Source organism: Lasioglossum baleicum, chromosome 13, assembly GCF_051020765.1.
Source record: "Lasioglossum baleicum chromosome 13, iyLasBale1, whole genome shotgun sequence".
NCBI lineage: Eukaryota > Metazoa > Arthropoda > Insecta > Hymenoptera > Halictidae > Lasioglossum > Lasioglossum baleicum.
In genome coordinates, this window is record NC_134941.1 from 1,435,518 (window position 1) to 1,462,788 (window position 27,271).

The window sequence follows — 27,271 nt, forward strand, 5'->3', positions numbered from 1 at the left end:
ATCGTGTTGTCCTTCTCACTAGCATGGAAACGCGACAACTGTGTAGAGTGTAGACCACTGAATATAGCTACAATCAGAGGGTACAATTATTCGCAAAAGTCACTTACAATTTTTTATAATATGAAGACAATTCGATTAAAAAATAAATATAACATGAAATTCAGTAATTAAACTAAAGCTTTTTAAATTAATCTATTTTTTTAATGCAAAATATACTCATGAATGGCTTTCATTGCCAATATATTGATGGATTTCGAATATCTTGTACTTTTGTCTCCCATTGTACCTCCAGAACATCCTTAATATCCAGCCATACGATTTCGATTTTTTGAGAAGTTAGACCAACTAGTTTACTACATGATGTGAAAATTAAATTTAGAAAAATTCCAATTGGTTGGAATTACAATGACAATACTAAAAGTTGTTGTTTACAACTTTCTTATGTAGGCCTACGTTGTAAAATTTAAAAAACACATTTTGTAGATCTGTGTCAATTATACATATTCTGAAAAAATCGGTTGATGCGGGAAAAAACTACAGGCATTGAAAGATGCAAAAATTCTTAAATTTATTACAGTTAGAATGTAGATCTTTATGCTTTTAAAAAATGCTGGAATATCAAATTCAACAAAATTTAGTACTGTTTTTATTTATTTTCGATCTACAAATGCCATTAACCATGAAAATAGGATTTTATCTGATCCCACTTCTTTACAATTTGTCTACAAAACTTGAAAATTGCATGAACATCCGAAGTCTAATTACAGTTATAGGCTGATAGTCGTGAAAAACGGCAATTTTTCACCATCTTTAAACGTTTACACCTCATTGTTTTTTAAAATTTTCAGAATACATGTATAATTGACACACATATCTACAAAACGTACATTTTCTATTTTTAATACAGGCTCCCACACAAAAATTGTAACGAACAACTTGTAGTATTTTCTCGGTAATTATAATTTCAAGGTCAAAAGGTCAACAATTTTTTTTATTGCATCGTATTCTATGCATCACAAAGTTAAAAAGTGCAACAGGAACCATAGGTCAAAACTCAATCGTCCTCTTTAAAAATTATGACAAAATTTCTTCATTACCAGACTGATATTATTTATAGTATATTTTCATTCCTCAAATTATTTCTTTGCGCAGGAGATATATCGAAAATATACTATAAGTAAAATCTGATTGACAATGAAAAAACTTCATAATCTTTTATGAGAACGGTTGAGTTTTGACCCACGGTTTCCTTTCCACTTTTTATCCTTGCGATGAGCAGAATACGGCGCAACAAAACAAACTGTTGACCTTTTGATCTTGAAATTAATTTTGCTGCAACTTTCTTACATTAATTCCCACCGAGGCGAAAGTGTAGTGGTACAATTATTGCCTTCACAGTTGAAGAAAAGTAATACGCGCTCTTTAGAATAAGAGACTTTTCTGGCTATTATTTTTCAGAGATGATTCACTAGAGGAACCTTTTCTCGTGGCTCGTGTTCAAATAATACATGTTTCAGTCCATCAATCAGATGCTCTTTAAGCCGTTGATTTGACGATGTTTCTCGAATTCGAAAAATAAGTTCAGTCTTCACGGCATTTAATTCCGCATCATGAAGCTGATCCGCAGGTAGGCAAACAGAATAGTGAAGTAATCCTACATCGACAATGAGCAATCGAGGTGCGAGTAGAGACCCTGTCACAACAGACATCTCTTCCCGATATCTTCTTCGTTCATCCCGTCCGCAAAAGGTACACGCGAGACACGTCAAGAATCGGTACGTCAAATCGAGCGTAAGATTTGATTTCACTTTGCCAATGGATCAATGAATTCGCTGAACGAACAAACGGTAGACGAGCAGGAAAAGAGCTTCGACGTTGAGCTTCGATACTTCTAATGGATACAAAAGGTTTCGTTCAGATGCTCGATTCAACGATAATGGGACAAAAAAGGGACAATAGAATAGACTCGACTTAACAGCAAATGTATATCCAAAGTAATCGCAGCGATCATCCTTTTGGCTTACTTCTCCTCTACATTATACTCGATGTCTTTTCTATTATTATTGGCAACAAATGGGCACACAAGTATCCCATACCGTCGACCAAATAAACTTAAAAAGACCGAAAGAAAGAAACGCTTTTCAACGATATTTCAAAACTAACGCAACGAATAAGAAGGAGAAATATTCGTTCAGATGTTCCGTAAAGTAGGCAAACTGAAACGTTTATAAGTGTCGTTACAGTCGGTGTACAAAGTATTCGTACATTTTTTAAAAACGAATAAATTTTTCAAAATTGGACTCAACAGCTTGAGTTTTTTTGAGACATTAGAAGGATTAGTTTGCTAGCTAATGTGTAAATAATTTTTTTTTGTAATTGTTACTGGACGCAATTACGAAGGGAACAGTAAAGACCACGATTTTTAAATTTTTTATCTGTGCCTGTAATGAAAATTTAATACATGTATTTTGTAAATCTAAGTAAGTTATTGTATATATATGTACAAAGTTTTTCATTGAAATTGGCTGACGGATAAAAAAGCTATGGGCATTGTAAGATGTAAAAATCTTCGAATTTACGGATTGCGATTCATTTAAATCGCAGATTCTTACGATTTTTGCTATTTTCAATCAATTATATATTTCGTAACATCCTTGATCGATTTCGATGAAACTTTGTACAAGTATATAATTGACTTAGACCTACCAGAGGCGCCTTCTAAATTTTCATTACAGATACAGATAAAAAATCGTGACCTTTACTATTTCCTTCGCAATTGCGACCAATAACAATTTTAAAAAAAAGTTATTTACACATTAGCTAGTAAACTAATCCTTCTAACGTCTGAAAAGAAACTCAAGCTGTTGGGTTCAATTTTGGAAAAGTAATTCGTTTTTTTAATGTGTACGAATACTTTGTACACCGACTGTATATCAAATGACTGCATAAGTTCGTGCCCGATTTGAAAATAAAATTCAATGGTTAAATTTTAAAGAATACAGCTTTATTAATCGATTATATAGTCACCATTCTTTTCTTCAATCATAACAGAATGGTGACTATATGTATGTATACGTTTTTTACACTCCGCCGCAGTGTGTCGTCCAATGGAAAAAAGTCCGAAAATCAAAGTGTAAGATCTGCAAATTTATGTATCCTAAAATGTTCGTAACAAAACGTAGTTTCTAAAACTGCCTTCAACTTTAACTGAATAAATCGATTTGTTATTAAAATTGAGGCTGAAACTTTACTGTCAAATTTCGTGCATTTTTTTAAACATGCGTCCCTCGCAAGCTATTTGGTTTTTTAATTTGATCTTTGCAGGGTGTGTTTAGTATCGTAAGATCTTCAATCTCCCAAAAATTTTTTTTTAAATAATCGCTATTTTTACCAATTTTTTATGTTTAACAATTATCAACTTTGATTCGAATTTTAAAAAAAGTATCACGAGGTATCACCGTGAATTTCAGAATACATATGTATAATTGACACAGATCTACAAAACGTACATTTTATATTTTTAATACAGGCTCCCATGCAAAAATTGTAAACAACAACTTGTTGTATTTTCTCAGTAATTATAATTTCAAGGTCAAAAGGTCAACAATTTTTTTTATTGCATCGCGTATTCTATTCATCACAAAGTTAACTGAATCACAAAGCAACTGAATTGAAATTGAAGCAAAAACACTAACTCGAACAAATAATACCAATGCTAATACTGCTAGATTATGGAGTATATTAAAACCACACTGTGTGGTTTATGGTCTTAAAGACGTCTTTTTAGGGCGTAAAACTTCCAGATCTCAAATAGTGCTATCTGGGTTCCATTCCCTATGATTTTTTAAATTTTATAGATATGAAGTTGGTATAATATCTCATAGAATACCTAACTATTTAGTAATTTATTAGTAGACTGCGGGGCTTATGCACATTTATAACAAAAGTAAGTAGGTGTAATTTAAAATAGCAAAAATATTAGAAAAATTTAAACATACTTTTATACATATTATTCTCAACCTCCTAAACATAATAGGAAGGAAAATAAATTTCTATTTCACTCCAGTTTGTTGCAATTCAGGTAAGAAATTATCTGCGGTCTATTGATTAGATGCCGACACATTTAATAACGTAAACAAAATATTTTGAATAATGCTACAGCAATTTTTAGTAGCGTCTCCCAGAGTCACTATTCGAGTGCTAAGGGTTAACTTGTAACAGAACAACTGTGTGACTTGCAGGTCGTTGTGGTGACGAATCCGATACGGAAAGCGAGCCAGGTATTCCTTTGAAGCGAAAGCAACGTAGAAGCAGGACTACGTTCACCGGAGAACAATTAGAGCAACTGGAAACTGCGTTCCAACGGGCGCAATATCCCGACGTCTATGCGAGAGAAGAATTAGCTCAAAGAACGGGTCTTACGGAAGCTAGGATACAAGTGAGTATACAAATTTGTATATTCGTTTGGCACCCTTGGTTGTAACTTTTAGACAGTCCTCGGGATTTTCTACACATCACAAAATATGATGAAAATACGAATATGTTTGTTTTCCTGCATTTGATTACATATTAAAAGCATATTATGTGAATTCGCGTATCGTAGTTTCAATAAGAATAGTCACACTCGTGGTCTTTGGGTCTTCTTTGACCCATAAAAATATTAGCCATTTTTCACTAATTACTACCTGAAAATTTGAAGTTGATATCTCCAATGGCTTCAGAGAAAAAACAGCTTTCAACACTTTGTCTGCCCCTGATTCTGTATATTCGAATTAATAAATGTGAAAAACGCTTTCTAAACGTTTTTTTCTCATTCCATATCCACACACGTATCTACAGTACCGCTCATCATTATGCGAACGGCACTGATTTTATACTTTGCCCTGGTTTTCAAAAGTAAGTATCTATAAATATCCCGCGTTATTTTTAGCGTAATTCTTCGTTTAAGCAAGTATCAGCCTTATTATTATGCAATTGTAATCACATGGTAACTCGTGTTTCCTACAAGGAAGAAGAACACTTGATAGTTCTTTGATAGACGTTTAAAAACACAGGAAATAAGGGTAAACTTTTCTTGTCTAACCAGAAATATTTGTCTTTCTCCTACAAATGTTTGCCTCTATCCTATGTTATCCAGTAGATGTGGACGAGAAGATGTGAGAAATCCAAATTTCGCTCGTGGGGGGTCAATGGTTCAAAGGTTATAAATGTTTGAAGTTGACCGATTTCTAGTGTCTTTGACAGGTTAACGCTGCCATGTTGTGTGTAGTGACACACAACGTTAGTGGCACATCCGTAGATTCCCAAGCCGGCCCTCTCCGCCTCCACCCGACCTAACCAACTAATTAATTATATAATTATCACACCAACATGGCGGCTCTAACCCGTCGAAAACACTGGAAATCGGTCAACTTTAAACATTTATAACTTTTGAACCATTGATCCTCCAGAAGCGAAACTTGAATTTCTCACATCTTCTCGCGCATATCATCTACTGGATAACATAGGAAGAAGGAAAAAATTTATAGGAGAAGAGCAAAAATTTCTGGTTACACAAGGAAAAGAGCAGCCGGAAATAAAGTTTGAACAGAAACGTTAATGAAATAATTTAAGGAAGTAGAGAAATATTTTTTACGAAGTAAAGGGTGGGCATACACTTATAAGCTGCATTTAAATGAAACTTACTAAATGATTGTTTAATTAAATACCTTTACCTTGTATGCTATTCTGGAGGTTTCTCGGGTGAAATGTACAATTATAAATGTGGAGATCTCCATCATTAAGAATTACTGGAATACAAATGGAAACATAAGCTCCACCTTCCAAAGAAGAATTATCTTTTGTGTTTCAGGTGTGGTTCAGCAATCGCAGAGCACGACTACGGAAGCACGCTGGCAGTATAGCTAGTTCGGTAGCTGGTTTACCCTTGACTCCCTGCCAATATGCAGCCAGTCATGAACTGGCTCAACTACCACAAGTGCCTCAGATGTCAGCTGGTCTATCGCAGGTGCCAACTTCGTTGCACCACAGTCCAACATCACTGCACCAATCAAACGCCATTGGTGGACACCAAATCCCAGGAACAACCTCACAAATACCAACTAGCACATCCATCACCCAAGTGCCGGCCACGATTAGTAGTGTCCTTCCAGGTCACGCGGTGTCCATTTCTGGACACTTTAGTTCGCTGCAGGGTCATCCGATGCAGATCGGACAAGTGCCAACAATTCAGCCACCAGCAGCTCACGGAGCACCAACAACTCTTTCTCATAATGCAGGTTCGTGTTGGAACTACTTTTTCTACACTTTCTTCCTAGTCCAGTCAACGAAAAGTTGTAGAGGGAAATGGAAGGAACACAATTTTTAACTTTGGGTCTGTGTTTGGACTAGTTAGTAGGTAAACATACTAAAAGTCTCCATTCCTAGGAGGTGAGCGGGGTGCAGGGGGTCACGTAGAAGGCCCCCTTTTTCGGTTTTCCGCTTATATCTCGGAAACTATGCGCCCTAGCGAAAAACTGAATCCAATCAATCTTGTGGCACATTTTGACAGCTTTAATTTTATATGAAATGGTCTCATCGCTAGGACGCATAGTTTCCGAGATATCCGCGCTCAAAGTTCACGAATTGTGAAAAATAAATTTTTGCCTTACTTGACTAGCTTCAGCACAATTAGTGAACTTTGAGCGCGGAAATCGCGGAAACTATGCGAGATAGCGAAAAACTGAATAGAATTAATCTTTTGGCACATTTTGTCAGCTTTAATTTTGTATAGAATGGTCTTATCGCTAGGGCGCATAGTTTTCGAGATATAAGCGGAAAACCGAAAAAGGGGGCCTTCTACGTGCCCTCTTGCACCCCGCTCACCTCCTAGGAGCAGGGACTTTTAGTATGTTTATCTCCTAACTAGTCCAAACAAAGTCCCAAAGTTAAAAATGGTGTTCCCTCCATTTCCCTCTACACCCCCCTTATGAGCATTCATTGACTGGACTATCCTCTTTTTCTTCTGTTTCTGCGACTTCTGACACCATAGATCGTAAATGTTACGTTTAGAGGAGACAGCTCGGATTACCTTGACCTTCACATATGTTGTCAAGATCACCTTTCTGAGTAACCCGTAAGAGGTTCTAGTCGTCACTCGTTTTCTATTACAAAGTCGCGATCTAGCTCTCTGAGGATCTCCACGATCACTGTCCCTTCGCCTATCCCTTCCACAGGGGGGCATCCCCGCGAGGGGCCATGAAGCTCGAGCTGCCACGCCGAGCGCGGTTCGTGTTTACATGCTGGCCTTTTCTACAGAAAAAATAGTTTCCCTATACCAGGCATGTCAAACACGCGGCCCGTCGATAAGTAGTCTGTGGCCCGACCAAAAACTTGTTGATGACAATTTATAGGTTTTACACTCCAAATTCACCCTTTTGCAAGTCAATATCACCTTTCTGTAAATCAATTTCACCCTTTCGCAAATCACTTTCACTCTTCTGCAAAGCAATTTCACCCTTTTGCAATTTGCAATTTCACCTATTAAGGAGGTCTTTTCCAGCAGACGACGCTCGCGCGTGAACACTGACACACCGCTAGACCCCGTATATGTACGCAAGGATTGCAAGGGTCCGGGATTCCACTTCTGATTTCTCGATAGTGCAAAGACGGAGTTTTTTAGTAGTCAAAATCGGTAGATGAAAGATTAATCTAAGGAGCTGTTTGCCTCAAAAGTCCTTCTTTTACGTTTCCGAGCAATGGTTTTGCAATATTCGGCTGCATGTTGCCCGTCGGAGAGACTAATACGCCGGCATGACTGCAGCGCCATCTGACAGGCAACATGCAGCCAAATATTGCCAAACCATTGCTCGGAAACGTAAAAGAAGGACTTTTGAAGCAAACAGCGCCCTAGATTGATCTTTCATCTAGCGATTTTGACTACTAAAAAACTCCGTCTTTGCATTATTGAGAAACCAGAAGTGGAATCCCGGACCCTTGCAATCCTCGCGTACGTACACGTGGTCTAGCGGTGTGCGAGTGTACCAACACATTCACGCGCGAGTGTCGTCTGCTAGGAGAAGGGGCCCTTAAAAATATTTAAAATTAATTATTTATTTATTTCGATTAAATTATATATTTATTTAGACACACGTGAACGGTGTCATGACTTCGAGGGAAGACTCAATGCTCAATATATTGAGCGTATACGCTTCAATAAATATGTACTTTCATTTCTAAAATTTATTAATCAGAAAATGGCTACAATGAATATACATATCTACACACAGTTTCCGCACTAGTACAAAGTTAAAGAATTGGTAACTACTTTTAAATAAGTATTTGATGTACATATTTGCAGTAAATAAAATTTTGAATTTCTTAACAATTAATTTACATTTGATCTGATTTTTTCACAAAAACTTACTTAAAAATACTTTATTTGTAAAAGGTTGAATTTGATTTGCAAAAGGGAGAAATTAATTTGCAGAAGGGTAAAATTGAGTTGCAAAAGAATGAAATTGGTTTACAGAAAGGTGAAATTGACTAGCAGAAGGGTGAATTTGGAGTGCATACCAGTACAACTAGAATTAATCGAAATGCAGTGTGATTCTTTAGTAAGTAAATATTCGAAACAGTGTAATGAGTTGCAAAAGAAAAAGAGTAGTAGCTCCTCTAATGAAATAGATTTAATAGATAAACTATAAACAAGTATGAGTTTAAATATAATTATATTAGAAAGAGAAATATATTTTCAAAAATAAAAAATTAATTTTGGGAAATAAAATACATTTTAGTTATTTCCCCCGAGCCTCGATTTATCCTAGCTGTCTGCCTCAATCGCGGTTCTACTGTAGTACCAAAAGGGTAAGTACACTGCCACCTATCTGTGGCTGGGTTAGTTACTCCACAGGCGAGGTATAGAAGCACAGACGAGATGTAGGAACAGATCTGACCACCGACGAGGTACTATCACAGACGAGATATAGGAATAGACCTGACCACCGACATGTGCCCGTTGCTCTCACCCTCCCGAGTAGCACCTGAGCACACGAGAGGATTCCAACAACGAACAGGGAATCTTAATATCCTGAAAATCCTAACTAAAATAACCCGTTAGATTTTATACGGGCTAGTGTTCTCGCATTTTTTAAAAATGACTCTACTCTGAATTTAAAATTTGATGTTAATTTACAAATTGAATATTTAATTAGAGAAAACGGCACTGGAATCTTATCGTCGAATAAAAAGAGACTGAAATGATTCTAATAAAGATCTTCATTTTTTAATTTATTTATTCTGATACTTCATGGATATATTTGAAAACCCTCGAACGATCGTTTCGACACAGCAAACTTTCGAAATAATGAAAAAAGTACTGTACTAAATGTAATCGTCAAAGGTTAATTAATTAAGTAATTTTGCTTTGTCTAAAGAATCGATCCGTCGCGAATCGTCTTTCTGTACGTGGTATCTAATCTAATGTTTCTGAGCAATTCAAAATATAATTTTAAAATAGGAAAGATTATCTCAATGATAGAAAGTGACTAATAATTGTGTTCCAAACTATGAAATTGTTGATTTACCTAAACAAAAACATGACGTACAAAAAGACCCTACCTAGCTAAGAAACAAATTACTCCCGTGGGAACGCTTAGCGTTCTCACGGTCACTGTACTCGTGTAAATTATCTACGAAAGAAGTAGAATAATAAAAAAGACAGTTGTTTATTCACTTACCACTTGCTGGGAGGATGAAAAGCTGCGTTAGAGACCTGAAATCAAAAAATAAAACAAAAACATATTAAAATCGATTCGTACAATTTCATTGGCATATAAAAACAATTTAATTTAAATGCTATTTAACAGTAGAACTACCGAGCACTAAACACAATTGGCATACATATTAATGACAAAATTGCATTTATTTAGATTTCGTTTTAGTTTTGTATAAATAATGTGCTTCAGTAGAGAAGTCCACTAAAAAAATTTCTCAGAAATCATATTTATAGTTTTAATATTTCTAAAAGAACAAATCAGGAACAAGTCATTTTGACTCGTTCGATAGTTATACTGTTAAATAATTTTCGGATTAGAAAGTGTGGGATGTACAATTTATCATTAATAATACTTTGAAAGGAAATGTCCTATAATAAAGATTAATTGTAAAATGTCTTGGTACTCTCACATTCTCTCCCCCTTGAAGACAACACGACACGTTGCTCTCGATTTCAGTATCGATGTCGTCTTTGGTCGTCAAGGTAGGCAGCATTAGGCAGCATTAGGCAACAAGTTCAAAATATTTTATACCCTAGCGCTCTATAACAGAAAGAATAAATCCATTTAATCTCAATAGGAATCAAATAATTAAAGTCGAATATTTATTAATTGTACTTACGCTCACGTCCTCTCCTGCTTGAAGAAAGCACCGAGTATCATCGAGTAGTCTCCATGGATTCTTTTCCCTCGGAATCTGTAACAGAAACAACAAATTCATTCATTTCAGTCGACCAACAGTCAGAAACTAAATAAGAATTAATAATAAATAAATAATTCAAGTTGAATATCAAATCAAAATTAATTTTAACGGACATTAAATAAAATCGATATCTATCGCACGACACGACTTCAAATACAAAGTCAAATTCAAATTGATTATTTATTAATTTTTCATTAATGATATGTATAAAGATGTTCAATAACATAGTATAATTTGAAATATACTTTGTACTCTCTCACGCTCACGTCCTCTCCTGCTTCAAGAAAGTCCGCCATGATGCTACATCACGATTCGATTCTCGAAAGCATCGATCTCGCTTCCAAAATGCTCTTTCAAACGATTGGTTCTTTTCCCGCGGAATCTGTAACAGAAAGAAAAAATTCATTCATTACAATTGACAAACAGTCAGAAACTAAATCAGAATTAATTATAAATAGACAATTCAATTTGAATGGAGAATCCAAATTAATGTGAATCAAGATTAAATAAACTTGACTTCTATACAACGAAACGAATTTAAATAGGGTTGGTCGTCAACTCGTCACGACACAAGAGTAAATTATCGCGAGAAGGCAACACGATTCAAGAATAAATTTAAATCAATGAAGATGAGATAAGGTTAAACTTTACCTCCGGAAACCAGAAAGTGTTGCCTCTTTCTTATGTAAGTCTGTAGATTTTGGCGAGAAAATGTCAAAAATCTACGCTTCTCATCCTAAGTGGTCAGTGATACAAAATGCGTGTGTGACAGTTATAAATGCCCGTGCTTGTGGTGCCACTTAGCGGCACCGCTCGGTAAGCGGCGTGAGACGTTACCGGTAACTCATGAATTCAGACTATTTCAGACTTGGTAGTAGAAATTGAGTATTCTGTATACTTCCTTTCTGCTGTTTAATCATACTTATAGACCCGGAGAAAGTATAGTATATGCATAAGACGCATTACATCAAGATAACGGAGAAAAGTGGCCACAACTGTGACGTCACAAGATAATTAAAAATGGTGGTTAGCACGATACATAATAATAAAGTAAGAAAATAGTAAAAAAGTAAGAAAAATAAGAAATGGAAAGTAAAAATCCACAAGTAATAAAATAAAAAATATATTAGAGTTGCAATTTCCACAAATATGAGTACAGAATAACTTCACGGTACTGCGACTTCTCAACAGACTATAGGACTTTGCCCACAACTATCATCTCGTAGATGATGCCTTGGCTTCAAGGCAATTACCTAAAGCCTGATCTATAAGTATATATGATTAAGGTTTAATGTGATTTGAAAACTATTAACAGATTTGTCGTAAATCTATAACTTGTGTTTTTAAAGTTTTTAGTTAAATTATGTGACATTTTATTTTTTAAATAAACATCAAGAGATTAAACAATGATATTATTCACTTTTAGGAAACCCTGATTGGTGTAGAGCACAACTTGGTTGGGGACAGTTCAGTCATTTTCAAGGAGAGTATACGTCTAGCCATCAGCATTCGCCACATACAGGACATCCTGGCACATCATCTTCTGGTACCGTTAACTCTGTATCGTCTGCGGACTGGTACGATCAAGGTTACGACTATTCTCAACACAGTCAACTGAATTATCATCGAAGTGCAGGTGGAATATTTTAATAGAATACAAGATAATTACGCGTTGTGCACATTTGTAAAAGTCAATCGTGAAACTTATTTATATTTTACTTATACATAGATCTACTTTTGCATTCAGGCTTCACATTTTTTTCTCATATACAGTAATGTGCCATTCTAAGACCGGTGGAGAACACGGCTCTATGTCCCCCGCGAGGGGCCAAGAAGCTCAAGCTGCCTCAATCGCCGAGTAGTGTAAACATGCCGCGTAATCCGATACCGGGTCAGGTATCGGAGTGAACCACTACTACTCCAATAACAAAACTTCTTTGTTTTTCATTATTCTTTTTTGGTCTTCCACCAACTTATTTGTGGCATTTATCTGATTAAAATGATACCAATTATGATACAATTCCGATGATATTTACTTGTGTAATGAACGATGAATGTTTAGAGGACGCAAGGAAGAACAGCCTATGGGAAATGCTTCGAACTGTGCCGACGCGCCGCGACTCTCCGCGTCTTTTTCTTTCCCATACTCTGTCCTTCTTTGCTACGAAAACTTTCATCGGTCATTACACAAGTAAATATAATTGGAATTATATCATATTTGGTACCATTTTCATTAGAGTATGTTGATCAAAGTCCCATAAAAAAATAAAGAAGCTTTGTTATTGGATTAGTTATGTTTACACTTCTCGGCGACCGTGCCCAAGTAGCCACAAGTAGCCACGTACGTCCCTAAAACGTACGCAGAATGGACGTAGGACGTTTGGACGTGAACCGTACGTTTTAGGGACGTACGTGGCTACTTGGGTGGCCTCTCGAGTTTCGCTGTCCTTTTCTACGCTCGACGCGGTCGACGAAGCCACAAAAAAGTAGTGCCCTGTTCCGATCTAAGTCACAACACAGAACCGAGAATTCACTTGGAATGGGACATTACTGTAGTATTTTCGTATTTAAATCAGTGTCACCAGATGACGTGCACGACAAAGGCGAAACGCGTCACGTGACCGGGCCGCAGCGGGAGCGTGGGGAACGGCATCATAGAAGGGGAAGATAGAGTAGAGACACAAGTCTTCATCTAGCGACTCTGATCAAAATAGCTTTATGTATCTTTCTCATTGTCTATGATGTGAAAAACATCTGTTTTAATTTTTTAACTTTGACTGTGTATCAATATAAGTAGGCACATATCAAATGTTTTTTATAAATTGCGGAAAACATGCAATAGCCATAAAATGAAGAATATCATTTAATACAGCATCGCCAATAGTTCAATGCTTATTGCATCTTATACTTTATTGTTGACTTCGGTAGGACGCGGACGCTTCAAACGGTGAACTCCGACTGGAATACTAGATTAGGCGTAATTTAATCTACTTGCTCAATGTTAATTGAATATTCATTCAAATATTACGAGATGAAAATTAACTTAAGGATAATCATTAAAATAAACAGTTCTTTATTAAATATAGGACATTTTGTAAATACGTGAATTTATTTTTTTTTATATATAATAACAGTGATGTAAATATATTTCTAAGTAGTATGTATATAAAACAGTACGTTATTAATAAACATCTGTACTTTTTACGTACTTACGTGCTTCCAATATTTCATAAATTATTTTCATATGTTATAATCGTATACCCAGTCAACCAGGCCTGTCGAGGCTCATCTCGAGCATGGTTGCCATATTCCCCGGGAACCAGGCCCCATACCGCTGCGCCCCTCGCCCAGCTGCGCCACTGAGCCCGCCCCACTCTTCCCACTAACACTGACGCGTACCGCTAACTTAGCCAGTGATGTGATTGAGGCCACCTTTTCTCGCGCATGCGCGACCGAAACAGTAGCGTATCTACGATGAAGCAAAAGAGCGGCCAGAGCCCTAGCGCCCCGTGGCAGTTATATTGGCGGGAGTATACCAGTGTTATTGGCGGGACGACTGATAGACGAGAGTATATATATATATTATTATATATATTATTCAGTATTTTGAATACTGGTAAGGTTTTGGCAGTTTTCCTTACCCTAGCAACAAATGTTGGTATTCTTTAATTGATTCTGCCAAATAAAGTATTTTCTTGTTATATTATGTATTATTTTGTGTAATTATTATAGCGCTCTTTCCCTATCCCATCCTCAAAATAAAGAATAAGTTTTAATTATGTTAAATTTTAATATTTCGTATGTATAGACTAGTAAATTTTTTAAAGTCTGCGTGGTGCTCTAGCTACCCGATTTCATCGAAAAGGTTACGTCCCTGAGGCTGAAATTGCCGCGCATGCGCGAGAAAAGGTGGCCTCAATCACATCACTGAACTTAGCTTGCTCCACGCCTGTCCAGACAGGCAGTGATTCAGTGTAGCCAGATGAGGGGAGTCACGAGCAGTGAAGCCAGAATGAGAACCAAACGGAGCTCCCGTACTCTCCTCCTTACCCCTTCCACTATTCCATTCCAGCACCGTGCGCAGGAGCACACTCCACGAACCCCATCGCGCACGTGCAACGTGTCTCCCATTCGCCCCACTCATTCCCCGTCATTAGAGAGGGGGTACATCATTTCACCGTGACTCCCCTCATATGGCATCACTGCGTAGGGGCGATAGTAGGCTATGGTGGGGGTATGGTTTAGTACCACAGTACAGTACCACGGCTCTGGCATCACTGACTGGGACACACTGCAAGTATGTGATAGAAAAATACGCTGGCTGGATTGTATAGATACTCCTATATCTATTTAACTAACAATAAGTATGTAGTCTGTAGAGTACGGACTTGAACACCGATGTCATTAAAAATCATCACACTCTCTGACAGGAGTTGCCATTCCTACTTTCTAACTTTATCAATATGTATTCGTAACAAAAGGTTTAATTTATGATAGATATTAATATTGAAATAAAACAATTATTTTGTTGTAATTTATTGACACAATCAAATGAAACACATCGACATCACATTTTATATTTATATAACGTAATAACTGTTTATGACGAGTCTGTACAATTAGTATAATTTGTTTCAAATGAAAATGCTACAGTGAGTGTTTGTATAAACGTACTTAAAAATGAAGGATTTGGGGACAAAAGGTTCTAAATTCAAATGAGGTGAATATAATAACTACTGTGGATTACAAGTATACTTGCATACTATAAACATTTGTATATATATATATGTATATATATACTAGGATTTTATATATGTATATACATATATAGACAAAATTATTTATACTTTGAATTATACTAACAAGGGGAGTCCAGGGTAGTCGGAATCCGGATTTTCCTGAAACTTGCAGTATTTAAAGATGACGTATCCAAATGTAATTTAGCAAAGCAGTAGCGCGCGATACTCAAGATTTCCCGAGAAAATGGCATTTGAAAATTCGGTTTACTTACGCGTTCATAAGGAGTTCGCGTTAATCTATGAACATAAAGCGCAGTGGCCGAGGGCGCTGCGAGAAAGACTGGTAATCAGTAGGTCGCTGGTTCGAGTCTTGATGTCGATATTTTTTTTTAATCTTTTTTTTCAGTTTTAATCCTAAAAGAGGTATAAATAGAAAATAATATTCTATTTGAAAAATAAAAATAACTATTCAATCTCTGCGATACCAGAGAAATTTTTATAAATGTCAATGAAGTGTGTTTTCCAATAGAACTCCTGAAAACGGCGTGCTCCTGTACAAACGCTCCGTTTATAGTGTGTGCTAGATGCCGAAAAAATTATTGTTTCCCATGCTTTTACGATGAGTATCATTCTGGGTCGTGTCATACTAACACGTAATTTTTTTTTTTATTAATAAAGAATGAGCAATAATAAAGTAAATATAACACTGTATTATTTTTATATTCGATTTTTTTCAACACCCACAAATAAAAAACATGCATTTTCTATTTAAAAAATAATTGTTTAATGGCAGACTTCATTTTTAGGATTAAACCTGAAAAATAGATTTAAAAAAGAAATATCGACATCAAGACTCGAACCAGCGACCTACTGATTACCAGTCTTTCTCGCAGCGCCCTCGGCTACTGCGTAAACCGAATTTTCAAATGCCATTTTCTCGGGAAATCTTGAGTATCGCGCGCTCTGCTTTGCTAAATTACATTTGGATACGTCATCTTTAAATACTGCAAGTTTCAGGAAAATCCGGATTCCGACTACCCTGGACTCCCCTTGTAAGATTATACAGTTGTTTTGGTTATAATGTGTATAACTAAATCTATCTCAAATTATGCAGAAATTTTCACGGTGGATGTGTAATGATTTGGGAAGCTTTTCCTGAAAATGAAATCGGAGCAGTATGTGACAATGCTAGGCGGAGCATTAATTCTATTTCTAAAGGAAGTAGTTGGCAAAAGTGAATTATATTCCAACTGAACAATGCAGCAGTCCATGTTTCCAAATATTACCACAAATGGTTTCATGGAACGACTTGCATGTAGTTCTGATATGAACGCCGTAGGAAACCTATGGGATACAATGTGCAGGAAAGTTTGTGCTAATGGCTGTCAGTTCCTAAATGTTGGAAGCTAAAAACAGGAAATTAAACATTGCTGGAAAGAAATTCCTAATACTATATAAATATTCTTCTGAATTCAATACCGTAACAAATTTTTGCCTTAATTGAGAATAGTGGAGATGGATAAAATATTAAAATACTGTTAATATAATTTAAACTATAAATCATTTGGTTTTCATGTACATTTAAACGAATTTCGCACATGGAATAAAATTTTGTTCGTTTAAATCTATAAATGCTTATAGTCGGAAACAAATTTACTTGCAATCCTTAGTAATTACTATATTGATTTATCTCATTTGAATTGAATACCTTTTGCCCAAAATCCTCAATTTTTAAGCACTATTATGCGAATTTTGCTCGCTGTTTTTACACAGAAGTGTCTGCATTTTAAATAAATTCCTCCGTTTGAAACTTTAACACAAACAATATACCAGTATTAAAAATTTTATTGTCCCGTTATGGAGAGAGTAAAATGTATGTTATGTATGCAAAATGTATCAATGCAATGTTATTTATTTTGTAATGAGAAGCAGTTACAATATTCTGTTCTTCTTTTCATCATTTATACATTCATTTTATAAGTAATGCTTATTACGTTTGCACAAAACAAAAAAGTACGCAAATATCTGTGGTGTTTTTCATATCTTTTTGTACACAAAACACGAAGAAATTAGTGTAGATAGAAATTACTGATAAAGGTTTTATTCAACATAATACCTGAACATATTTTGTCTTTGTATAAATTCGTATAAAAATGTACAATGAACAATTATTTTACTAAAAAATTAAAACATGTATAACTCAAGTACAAGTGAAACTTTACATTGTTTGCAGTAGGATAATGACTTAGGTATATGCCTTATTCTTAATTGTACAATGCACATTTTATAATTAAACTCTACAATGAACTTTAGTTACTTCGATTTAAGTGAAGTTAATTGTAAATACTCCACAATGCAATGTATCCGTCTTTTGCAGCTGTAGCCATTACATGTTTATCGTAAGTCTTTATTATATCTGAGGAGTATGCAATGTCTTGTACTGTATCTCTATGTTGGTTCAAAACAGCTAATGGTTTTAAATTTTTCCACGAATATATTCGAACGCTATTATCCCATCCTCCAATTGCTACAATCCTAGCATCAGATCTTATAGCGACTACAGAAGTACCAGGATTTTTCAATTCAATTTTTGTTTTATCACAGAATACATGATCTTTTGACAAAGTAAATACCTACAAACGAGAAATTTATTACTACAGTAATAACACACAAAGTTACTACACACACACATTTTGAAATATATAGAAATCTTATTTTATCAAATGAAAATACAATATGTAAATATGTATACATAAATATAAGTTCTCTAGAAATTTCTCATTATAGTTATATAAAATAGAATTTCAATAAAAATAAAAATAAAATAGTTTACCTGTAACTGATCGGAAGGACCAGCAACAATACCTTTCATCAAAGTAGTATCAAAATCCAAAGCCATTGGGCATGGTTCTGTTACTAAATTATTCAAAATCTTCTTCTGCCTAATGTCCCATAAAATTAACTTGCCACATTCATAACCTACTAGAACTAAATTATCATGTTTCAAGGGTTTGATTGCCATCACTTCTCCTAAATTTTCTGCATTTGGAGGACTCAGTTCTAATTCCATACTAAATGTATTTGTACATAATATACCAACTTTCGATTCCTTAAGTGGTACTAATAGTTCATTTTGAGAAAATGTTTTAAACCTGTTATAGATGTTTTAATTTTAATAAATTTGAAAAAAATGTTTAGAACTAAAACAAGTAATACTACAATATTATAATTTTGTACTAGTTATGTTATCAAACAATTGCAGTTATTGTCTTCTAACAAAGTTTCTCATTTTACATATAAAAAAGATAATTGTTTATATATATATATATATACACATAAATATAAAATATACCTGCAATAATGATAAAAATCTATGTCAATTGATTTGTACTTGTTCCAATGGGATTCTGTTCTTTTGTATGCATTTATTAAGCCGCATTTATGCTGTACAAATAGGTTTTCATCATCCAAACTTTGTAAACTTAAACAAGACTCTTGACCTGATTTAATCTGACTTAATTCTCGATTTGTCTTAAACATGAAATATAGCATTTTCGATCATGTAAATTACGACACGTTAAAATATAGGAAAAATCAACAAATTTTATTTACGCCTAAATTCCAAATATGAACATTTCCATTAGCAGTACCCGCATAGAGGAGCTCTACATCTTTAGTTACTTGAAAAAGAATAGAATGAATACTTCCCATATTACTTCGGAAAAGATATATTGGATCCGGAGGAAGTAATGCCATTATCACGAAACTTATTTGAACTTGTTATACCTAGGCTATATCATGTGTATGTACACCGAATTCTGTGAAATATATGGTTAGAGACACATCATGTCACATATGTATATGGTATACTAATATGCTAATGGAGCTTCACAATTGCAATCAACTCGGGAGATATGGGATGTATAGTTATAGAACCACGAACATTTTTCTTCCATCGTTCTTATTTGCTGGCGACTTTCCGCCATTATAAGATGTATTGTACATATAAATAGTGTACTTATTCAGTGACGTTCACAAAGTGCCGTAAACGAAACTCCCGAATTTTTCGGTAACCATTTTCTTGTGTGTATGTGTGTCCGTAAGTCGGTTACAATCAGTTACAATATGGTCTAAAATCTAAAAGGATTGCCCGGCCGCGCCCTACCCTAACGCCTAACGCCGGTACTGTATGTAAATATAGACTGTAGTGATGATCAGTGATCCCTTAGACCATATATACCTATGGTCTAAGAGTGATCCCAACACTTTCCAATTGTTGCGACTTCCGACCAGTGTTCCGATTGAACCAGCACGGCCAAGACAGTAGCGTATCTACAATGACGCAGCAGAGCGGCCAGGGCCCTGATGCACCCTGATGGCCCTGATCCTTGAAGCAGTTATATTGGCGGGAATGTACCGGTGTTATTAGCGGGACGACTGATGGACGAGAGACGTGACGCGGAACGTTAATATTTTATTATACAATGGCAGTTAATAGTGAAGAAAGACTTTTTAAAAGTCTGTGGGGTGCTCAAGCCACCCGATTTCATCGAAATAGTTACGTTACTGAGGCTGAAATTGCCGCGCATGCGCGAGTTACGGTGGGTTCGTGGGTGGGTTCAATCGGAACACTGCTTCCGACTCCGAATTCTCGTCAGTGCTTCGATTGAGCCCAACTTTTTTTATACGATGGATGGCCGCTAGAGGCGCTGTGCGGAAAAACAGTAACGTATCTACTATTGGGTAGATGAAATGGGGTTCCTTGAGCACCCCGCAGAATTTTAAAAAATTTGTATGATTTGATTCTGAAAAATGAATATATAACAAGTGTATTTGTGTATATTTTGTAACTCGTAGGACACGTCCTGGAGTCTTTTTGTCTGGTAAGATTATTTCGATACATTCCCGCCAATATAACTGCCTACGGGCTCTGGCCGCTTTGCTACCCAATAGTAGATACGTTACTGTTTTTGTTTTCCGCGCAGCGCCTCTAGCGGCCATCCATCGTATCAAAAAAGTTGGGCTCAATCGAAGCACTGCTTCTCGTATGCATATGTTCGCCTTCCTTTTTCATTTAGCCATTCGAAAAAAATTATGTATGCCTACAACGGCCACATAACTCGATAGTTTGGTCAAATAAACAGCTCTTATTATGATTTAGCAACATCAAACTAATTTGTTTTTATATTGTATGTACAATGTAGATACACATATTATGTATTTTTATATTATGTACAAGTTTATAATCAACATTTCGCCTGGCTTTACACATAAGATATATATTTAGAGAGTAGAGAGTAAATGTAAATAGAATATGAGAATGAGAATGAAATAACATATATATATATATATAGTACACTTCTATTCGTAATTCATACGATGTGCGTGGATGTGCGTTCGCCTTAACATGCCTTAACAGTACAAAGTGAACTTATTGTGCAACCTACTGGTTTTTGTTCGACGGTGTGTTATTCGTAAAAAGGAATCTCACATTATCAATTGGTACGAATAATATTCTCGACTGTGACTCTATATTGAATCACGAGTGACCTGAATTCTGTTTGAAAGAAAATCAAATCGATACGTTACACATAACCTGTCATAGAGTTATTCGCATCACAATGCAACGATATGATGTCCATGCTGTTGTCAAATTATTGCTTTTCGATTGGAGTCCTTGCATTATTAGGAAGTGATAGGAAAAATTCGAATTGCTGGCTGACTCGCGTGCAATGGTTATCACGTGCGAGTGTCAAATACAATTGCATCATGTAACTTTAAAAACTGTCAAAGGGAATGTTTTGGAATATTCAAAATTGTATGAAGTTTAGTGATATATCAGTTATTTCAATTCGTTAACTGTGTTGTTGTTTTTGATAAAAATTATAAAAGAACAGTACCCACTAAAATGTCCGCACTAAAATTGAGTATGCAAGATAGAAAGGACTTGGATAAGTTTACTAAATTCTTGGCATTGAAAGCTGCACAAATTATAGTGCAGTCAAGGTCAGGTGAAAAGGTCAGCACAAAGTGCAAGCCAAATTCATCTGGAACAGATTGGGTAAGCTTGTTTGTTTATGATAGTCTTAGATATACATGTTATATTAGTATTTAAAAATTTAGCATTGCTTTCTTCGCATCTTTCTTTCATGTATTAAAATTTGACCATTGATAAACAGATCATAAATGATAAGTAGACACAGCGGATCTTTATGCAAAATAAAAATTTTCTACCTGAATTGCAACGACTTGGAGTGAAATAAAAATTTATTTTCTTTCTTAATACGGTTAATAGGTTGAAAATAATATAACAATATTTTTAAATTCTTCTAATGTTTTTACTGTTTTAAACGACTTTACTTATTTTTGTTATAAATGCATAAAATCTGCTGTGTAATTTTTATGTATATTAGAGTGATAAATTCGTCTTTGTAATTTTCAAGGAGATATTTAATTTTAATTATTTTATGTATTTTTTCGAGGATTTATCTTTTATGGATCTGTCATTTTTGCAGTAACATTGACACGCTAACTGCTATAGTGGTCACCGTTGACCTTTCTAATCACTAGACTGCGGATCTTTATGCAAGATCAAAAATGTTCGCATTGATTGCACGATACAGGAACCAAATAAAAATTGTATTCTTCTTTTAATTATCCTATTAAGCTGAAATTAATACCTTGGTGTCCATAAATATCTTTAACATGTCCACTGCTTTGAATGGTACTTGCCCATCTTTGTCATAAATGTATAAAATCTGCAGTCTACTGTGGTCATCCTAGCTGAACGGACAAGCCTGCGATCAAATCAGCGTTCAGTAAACAGTGTTTACTAGAAATTGAAATATTATTACAACCGATGATTGGACATCTTAACCCTTAGCACTCCAGCCTATACAGTGATTCATATAGTACACCAACAATTCCAGCACTACATATATGTATTAGTAAACAAAACAGTCGTGTCGCTGTAGCAGCGACAGTGGTTTTAAAGTTCATATTTCAAATATCGCATTATCAGCAGAAACGGAGTGCAAAGGGTTAATATGCACAGAGTTATTTATCGCTGGTTTAATCACAGACTTGCCCCAACTTTAACTTCGAACCCGAAATGTCGGGTACCCGCACACCCCTAATATTAGGTGCGCAACTAAGTTTCTGGGTTTCACATATGAGTGGTGCTTACGACGCATGTAGTCGACATACATGTGTGAAGTTGTATTGTTTTTATAGTGTAAACATCTGTGAACAATAACCAATCTTAATATTAAAAAATATCGCTACGCAAAAGTATTTTTTCTAACAACAGAGATGTCGAGTTTTGTGCCAAATAAACAGCATTTGCGGGAAGTTTTGCTTTTCTATTTTTATCTAAAACGCAATGCAGCTGAAGACCATGCACCATTGAAAACTACTTGTGAAGATTGGTTTAAACGCTTTAGAAGTGGCGATTCTGACATTAAAGACAAGGAGCGCTCCGTAAGACCAAAAAAAATTGAGGACGGCGATCTGCAAGCATTAGTGGATGAAGATGATACGCAAACACAAGATCTACTTGCGGAAGCATTAAACGCGACTTGTCAAGGTATCTCCAAACGTTTACATGCCATGGGAAAAATCCAAAAGGAAGGAAAATGGACAGATGGAACGAACGAGTGATATTGCAGCACGACAACGCTCCGTGCCATCGCACTTCCATTGTCAAGGACGTCATCACAACGCTGAAATGGGATCTGCTACCACACCCGCTATATTCGCCAGACCTGGCACCTTCCGATTATCACTTGTTCCGGTCGATAGCGCATGGCTTGTCTGGGCTACACTCGGAAAATTTCGAAGAAGTGCAAAATTGGTTGGATGAATGGTTTCGGTCCAAAGATGCATCGTTTTATCGTCGCGGTATTCTTGTATTGCCAGAGAGATGGCAAAACTGTATAGCTAGCGAGGGACGATATTTTGAATAATTAATTTTTTGTATTTCTTTTGAAATTTTCTGTTTTTAATTGATCGAAAAAAACCCGGAAACTTAGTTGCGCACCTAGTAATTATATATGCAATAGTATAATTGAAAAAGAAGAAACCCATCTTATTATTAAGTTAAAGTATAGAGTAAAAAGTACACTGACAATGCATATGCTATTTGTTATGAAATGCTAAATATTTTTAAAACATCTGATGTTTCTATTGTTTGATTATGTAGTTCAACTTAGCTATCCATGATGTACCAGAAGTTTTGGCTGAAGCTAAAAGAGCATTATGCGGGGAAATAGTCAATTCAACTATACCTCTCTGCATTGAGATCTCTTTGAGGACTGTTGAAGGTGACACAATGGTTTTAGAAACATGGAGTCTTCGTGTTTTGCCTGAACATAGTGATCCTGCTGTAAGAGTAACGTACACAGTATATAACAGAATGGGCATTTTATTGAAATCTTTATTGTCCGTATCGAGAATTACTCCAGCTTATAAGCTAAGTAGAAGGCAAGGCCCAGATTCTTATGTTATTTGCTATAAAATTTATCTAGGAGAACCACAGCTACATACTTTAGGTATACATTTTTTCTATTCTACATATACGTATAAAATTCTCATTTAATTTATATTTATCAACATACTTTAATAATTCTTATTGAAATGATAACAGAAACTAAAGCAAATCTTTTTTAAGGTGATAATTATAAAAATGTTAGAGTAGGTCAATTGTGCACTCCTGTGGGCACAATCCATTTATCAGTATCGTATAGAACGAAGATGACTATTTCTCCTACTCATACCGGTCGTGACTCGATAATGGTAAAGAGTGATCATTTTCATTCGGATTTAAGTCCTCGTCACACGAGGTACCAGCAAAGGTAAGCGATCGACATAATGTTGAATTTTTCTATTTAAATCAAACATGACTATATTCAGATACATTTTTTTACATTTATATTTTAGCGAAGAAACATCAAAATCTCTCAGTGATACTATTAAAGTGGGAGCTTTTGTAGTGAATAAACCTGTTACTGTAAACGAAGAGGACTTTGTTATACCAGATGTACCTTTTAGTTCTTTGTTAACTCCTAGACAAACTTCACCTCCACCTGTCACAGTAGCTGAGGCTGCAAACACAAAGACTACAATAACAACAGCTACAGCAGACAGCAGCAATGGAAATAACGAAAAACTTGTAAATGATAATACAACGTCAAAGTGCAACTCGCAAAATGGATCTAGGAGAAGTAGTTGCTCAATGACCAGTGCTAACGACGATTTTATTATGGTAGATTTGGTAATTAACGTTCCTACGTTTATAATATGTTTACGATGTGGTCTCTTTAAACTTCTCAAATGTTATTCTAGAAAACTCCTTTCGCTGGTACAAATACTAATAGCGATTTAGGAGCATTTTATCGTGAATGTCAAAGTGCGCCTCAGCTTCAAGCATTTATGGAAGAAAGAACAGTTGGTGAACAAGTAGGAGGGGACCTTACTAAACAGTTAGAAACATTTGAAACGAATATGCGACGGTATGAGGATATTCTGTCATCATTATGTCATACAGAAAATAATAACTAATTTCATGATTATGCAATGCTAGGTGCTTTCACAAGAAATGTATAAAGACTACATATAGTGTTTTGTCATAGATGTAATTTTTTATTACAAGCGATTAATACTACTTCAACAAGCTAATTCAATGAAGTTTCATGCTGAATACTATCAATGCTTGCGGTCACTTAAAATTTCGGTAAAAACATTGATACAAATTATCCAGATAGCACGCCGGCTCTATTTTGGCCGGGTCCCTGGGCGCGCCGGTGCGCGCATGCCACCTGCAGGGGCTCGAGCCCAGGGCCTGCAGGCCGGGCCGGTATTCTGCCCATTTGCAAGATTGCAAGGATGCGAGATTCGCGTTCTCATTTCGTGAAAATATAAACACGGGGTTTTTCAGTAGTCAAAAACGCCAGATAAAAGATCAATCTAGGCAGCAATCGCCCTCAAAAGTCTTATTTTTTTACTTCAACAACTTCTGCCACATTCATGCGACCCGCCTTGTGTTCTGTATACTGGCATCGACCTGATTGGCCACATTAGTGTGACCGTGCTGCCCTCTCAAAAACAGGCTGAATCCCGGCCCGGCCTGCAGGCCCTGGGCTCGAGTTTCTGCAGGTGATATGCGGCACATTGGAGCGCACAGGGGCCCGAACAAAATCGAGCTGCCTGGACCTCGAACAGCTCCAAGCGTTGTGTTTGCCCCATAGACATATAGAGATAGACTGCGCCGTCTTATGGGCGAGTTGAAGCCCACAATGGCGGCGCGCGGTACAAAGAGTGAGAGAGAGAGCATTAGCCGGGGTCCATAGCGCTCTCTTTCTATATGATGTGTCGACACATCAATTAGAAAGAGAGCGCTATGGACCCCGGCTAATGCTCTCTTTCTCTCGCACGCCGCCATTGTGGACTTCAGCGCTTCGTTCAGGCCGCGCAGTCTATCTCTATATGTCTATGGTTTGCCCGTAATCTGCAGGTCAGGGGCTCTGCATGCTGGGTCAGATGGTAGACTGTGCTGACTGGGTATATACGATATACAAATAAAAATTGTCCACTGATGTTATATAGCAATGTATGCACATTGATTTTAAATGTATGACATATTGATATTCCTTTTACGGATATCTGATTATAGAAGAGTAAGATTCAATTTATGCTATCGAGAGATGAATGTGAACTGCGTTTCAAATGATTTTCTTTTTTTTAAAGTTTGTTGTAAATTTGATGTACAATTTTTGTTAAAAGAACTTGTAACGTAACGCCGATTAATGATCATTGATTCTCAGTTATAACATTTTGAAAATTTAATTAATTTATTGCTTGTATATAGTGTAAATTGAGCTTTAGCGTTGTAATATTAATTGATGATTATAAAGAAACTATATAACTTTTTCATATTTTATTAATCCAATCATTTAATAAACGAGGCTGTGCTGGAAAATTTTGTACATTTTTTACCTACAATAATTAATACCACGAGAAATGATGGAAACCTGTTGCGTAAAGAATTGTAAGGAACGACAGAACCGTGATACAAATATATCTTTTCATAACTAAATATATTGTTCTTACTATTCTTTTTACCACGTTTTTATTAGCTCGCTTTCTTGTCTGTCTGTCTGTTTGTTTGTTTGTTCGTTCGGTACAAATTTTGCAATTGATTTTAATTTAAAATAAAGCACGTTGTCAGGAAATAAATATAGATTTTATATTATCAACGTCTACATCCAAATTATAATTGAGAAAATGAGTTAGCCATATTTAAAATAATAAGAGTAAAGTAAAAATGAACGATGAGTAATAAAATAAAATATATATTAAAAGTTTCTTCGTGTTCTCCCGATAAATGGTGTTACAATGTCATAAAATCGGATCTGATCGGATCTGGGAATACAGGGTTGACTTCAAAAGAGGCCTGTGAAAATCACGTGTCGCAGTTTTTCGCCCAAAAATCATAGAAGTTCTATAAAATCATAGAAATTATGCTTTTACCTCAAAAATGGCAAAAGTTGGTTGATCAAAACGGCATAAACTTCATTTAAAATATGCAAAAAACTTTATGCATTTCTAAGAAACTTTGTCCCCAACCCAATATTATAAAGTAAAAATTAACGAGTAATAATATCAAATATATATTACAGTGACAGTTTCCACAAATATTTATACAGAATGAGAATGAGATACGGCGACGATTCCCCTTTCCCCTCTATGTATATAGGTACCCTGATAGCACAGTTTGGAACTGCCAGGAATAGTCCAGAGCGTGGAGTGAATTTGGAGGGCAGTATGGTTCCAGACGCCGCTTATTGGCTGCTCGGAGCAATGGTTGGAGTACATCTAGAAAGAGTGTGGAGTTGCATGCCAGTGGGCTTCCGAAAACGATTACAGGTGTACAAAGTCCGCCGTCACAGCATCTAGAGGGCAGCTTCTTCCGTCCAGATGGAAGGCAGCTCGTGGAGTCTGTGTGGAACGGCGGATGCCGTTATACAGGGCAGCACCGTCGGTGAGGTTATGTCAGTAATGTTGGTAATGTCGGTGAAATG

At 35.9% G+C, this 27,271-nt stretch overlaps 3 protein-coding genes and 1 long non-coding RNA gene across 7 annotated transcripts in view; 2 read left to right on the forward strand and 2 right to left on the reverse strand.

The window, feature by feature from the left end:
• The window catches only part of LOC143215139 (segmentation protein paired), a 46,477-nt gene extending 33,674 nt beyond the window's left edge, over positions 1–12,803 (forward strand). Inside the window, exons 4-6 of the mRNA XM_076436984.1 lie at positions 4,242–4,438; positions 5,852–6,278; positions 11,882–12,803. Of these exons, the coding sequence (XP_076293099.1) occupies positions 4,242–4,438; positions 5,852–6,278; positions 11,882–12,105 (848 nt within the window). The 3' untranslated portion in view covers positions 12,106–12,803. The remainder of the gene's footprint in view (positions 1–4,241; positions 4,439–5,851; positions 6,279–11,881) is intronic.
• LOC143214927 (uncharacterized) lies at positions 7,938–11,240 on the reverse strand. The gene is made up of 5 exons (XR_013010240.1): positions 11,107–11,240; positions 10,701–10,837; positions 10,375–10,449; positions 10,165–10,295; positions 7,938–9,751 (listed from the first exon to the last, which is right to left on the reverse strand). It is a non-coding gene; the product is annotated as an uncharacterized LOC143214927 (long non-coding RNA).
• A 3,449-nt stretch (positions 12,804–16,252) lies between the features above and the next one.
• Positions 16,253–19,506, reverse strand: LOC143214780 (guanine nucleotide-binding protein subunit beta-like protein 1). 3 transcript variants are annotated; one of them, XM_076436165.1, is made up of 5 exons: positions 19,138–19,506; positions 18,807–19,012; positions 18,547–18,725; positions 18,028–18,346; positions 16,253–17,827 (listed from the first exon to the last, which is right to left on the reverse strand). In XM_076436165.1, exons 2-5 carry the CDS (start codon positions 18,948–18,950, stop codon positions 17,528–17,530), a joined length of 942 nt encoding a protein of 313 aa, XP_076292280.1. In that variant the 5' UTR covers positions 18,951–19,012; positions 19,138–19,506; the 3' UTR covers positions 16,253–17,527. The 3 variants fall into 3 exon arrangements, with proteins under 3 accessions (XP_076292280.1, XP_076292279.1, XP_076292281.1); XM_076436164.1 differs by having other exon boundaries at positions 18,807–19,506; XM_076436166.1 differs by having other exon boundaries at positions 18,547–18,874; positions 18,981–19,505.
• Positions 19,507–20,218: 712 nt separating this feature from the next.
• On the forward strand, positions 20,219–25,476 carry Atg13 (Autophagy-related 13). 2 transcript variants are annotated; one of them, XM_076436163.1, is made up of 5 exons: positions 20,219–21,255; positions 23,395–23,743; positions 23,863–24,046; positions 24,132–24,456; positions 24,537–25,476. In XM_076436163.1, exons 1-5 carry the CDS (start codon positions 21,103–21,105, stop codon positions 24,750–24,752), a joined length of 1,227 nt encoding a protein of 408 aa, XP_076292278.1. In that variant the 5' UTR covers positions 20,219–21,102; the 3' UTR covers positions 24,753–25,476. The 2 variants fall into 2 exon arrangements, with proteins under 2 accessions (XP_076292278.1, XP_076292277.1); XM_076436162.1 differs by having other exon boundaries at positions 20,486–21,255; positions 24,132–24,465; positions 24,537–25,472.
• The last annotated feature ends 1,795 nt before the right edge of the window (positions 25,477–27,271 follow it).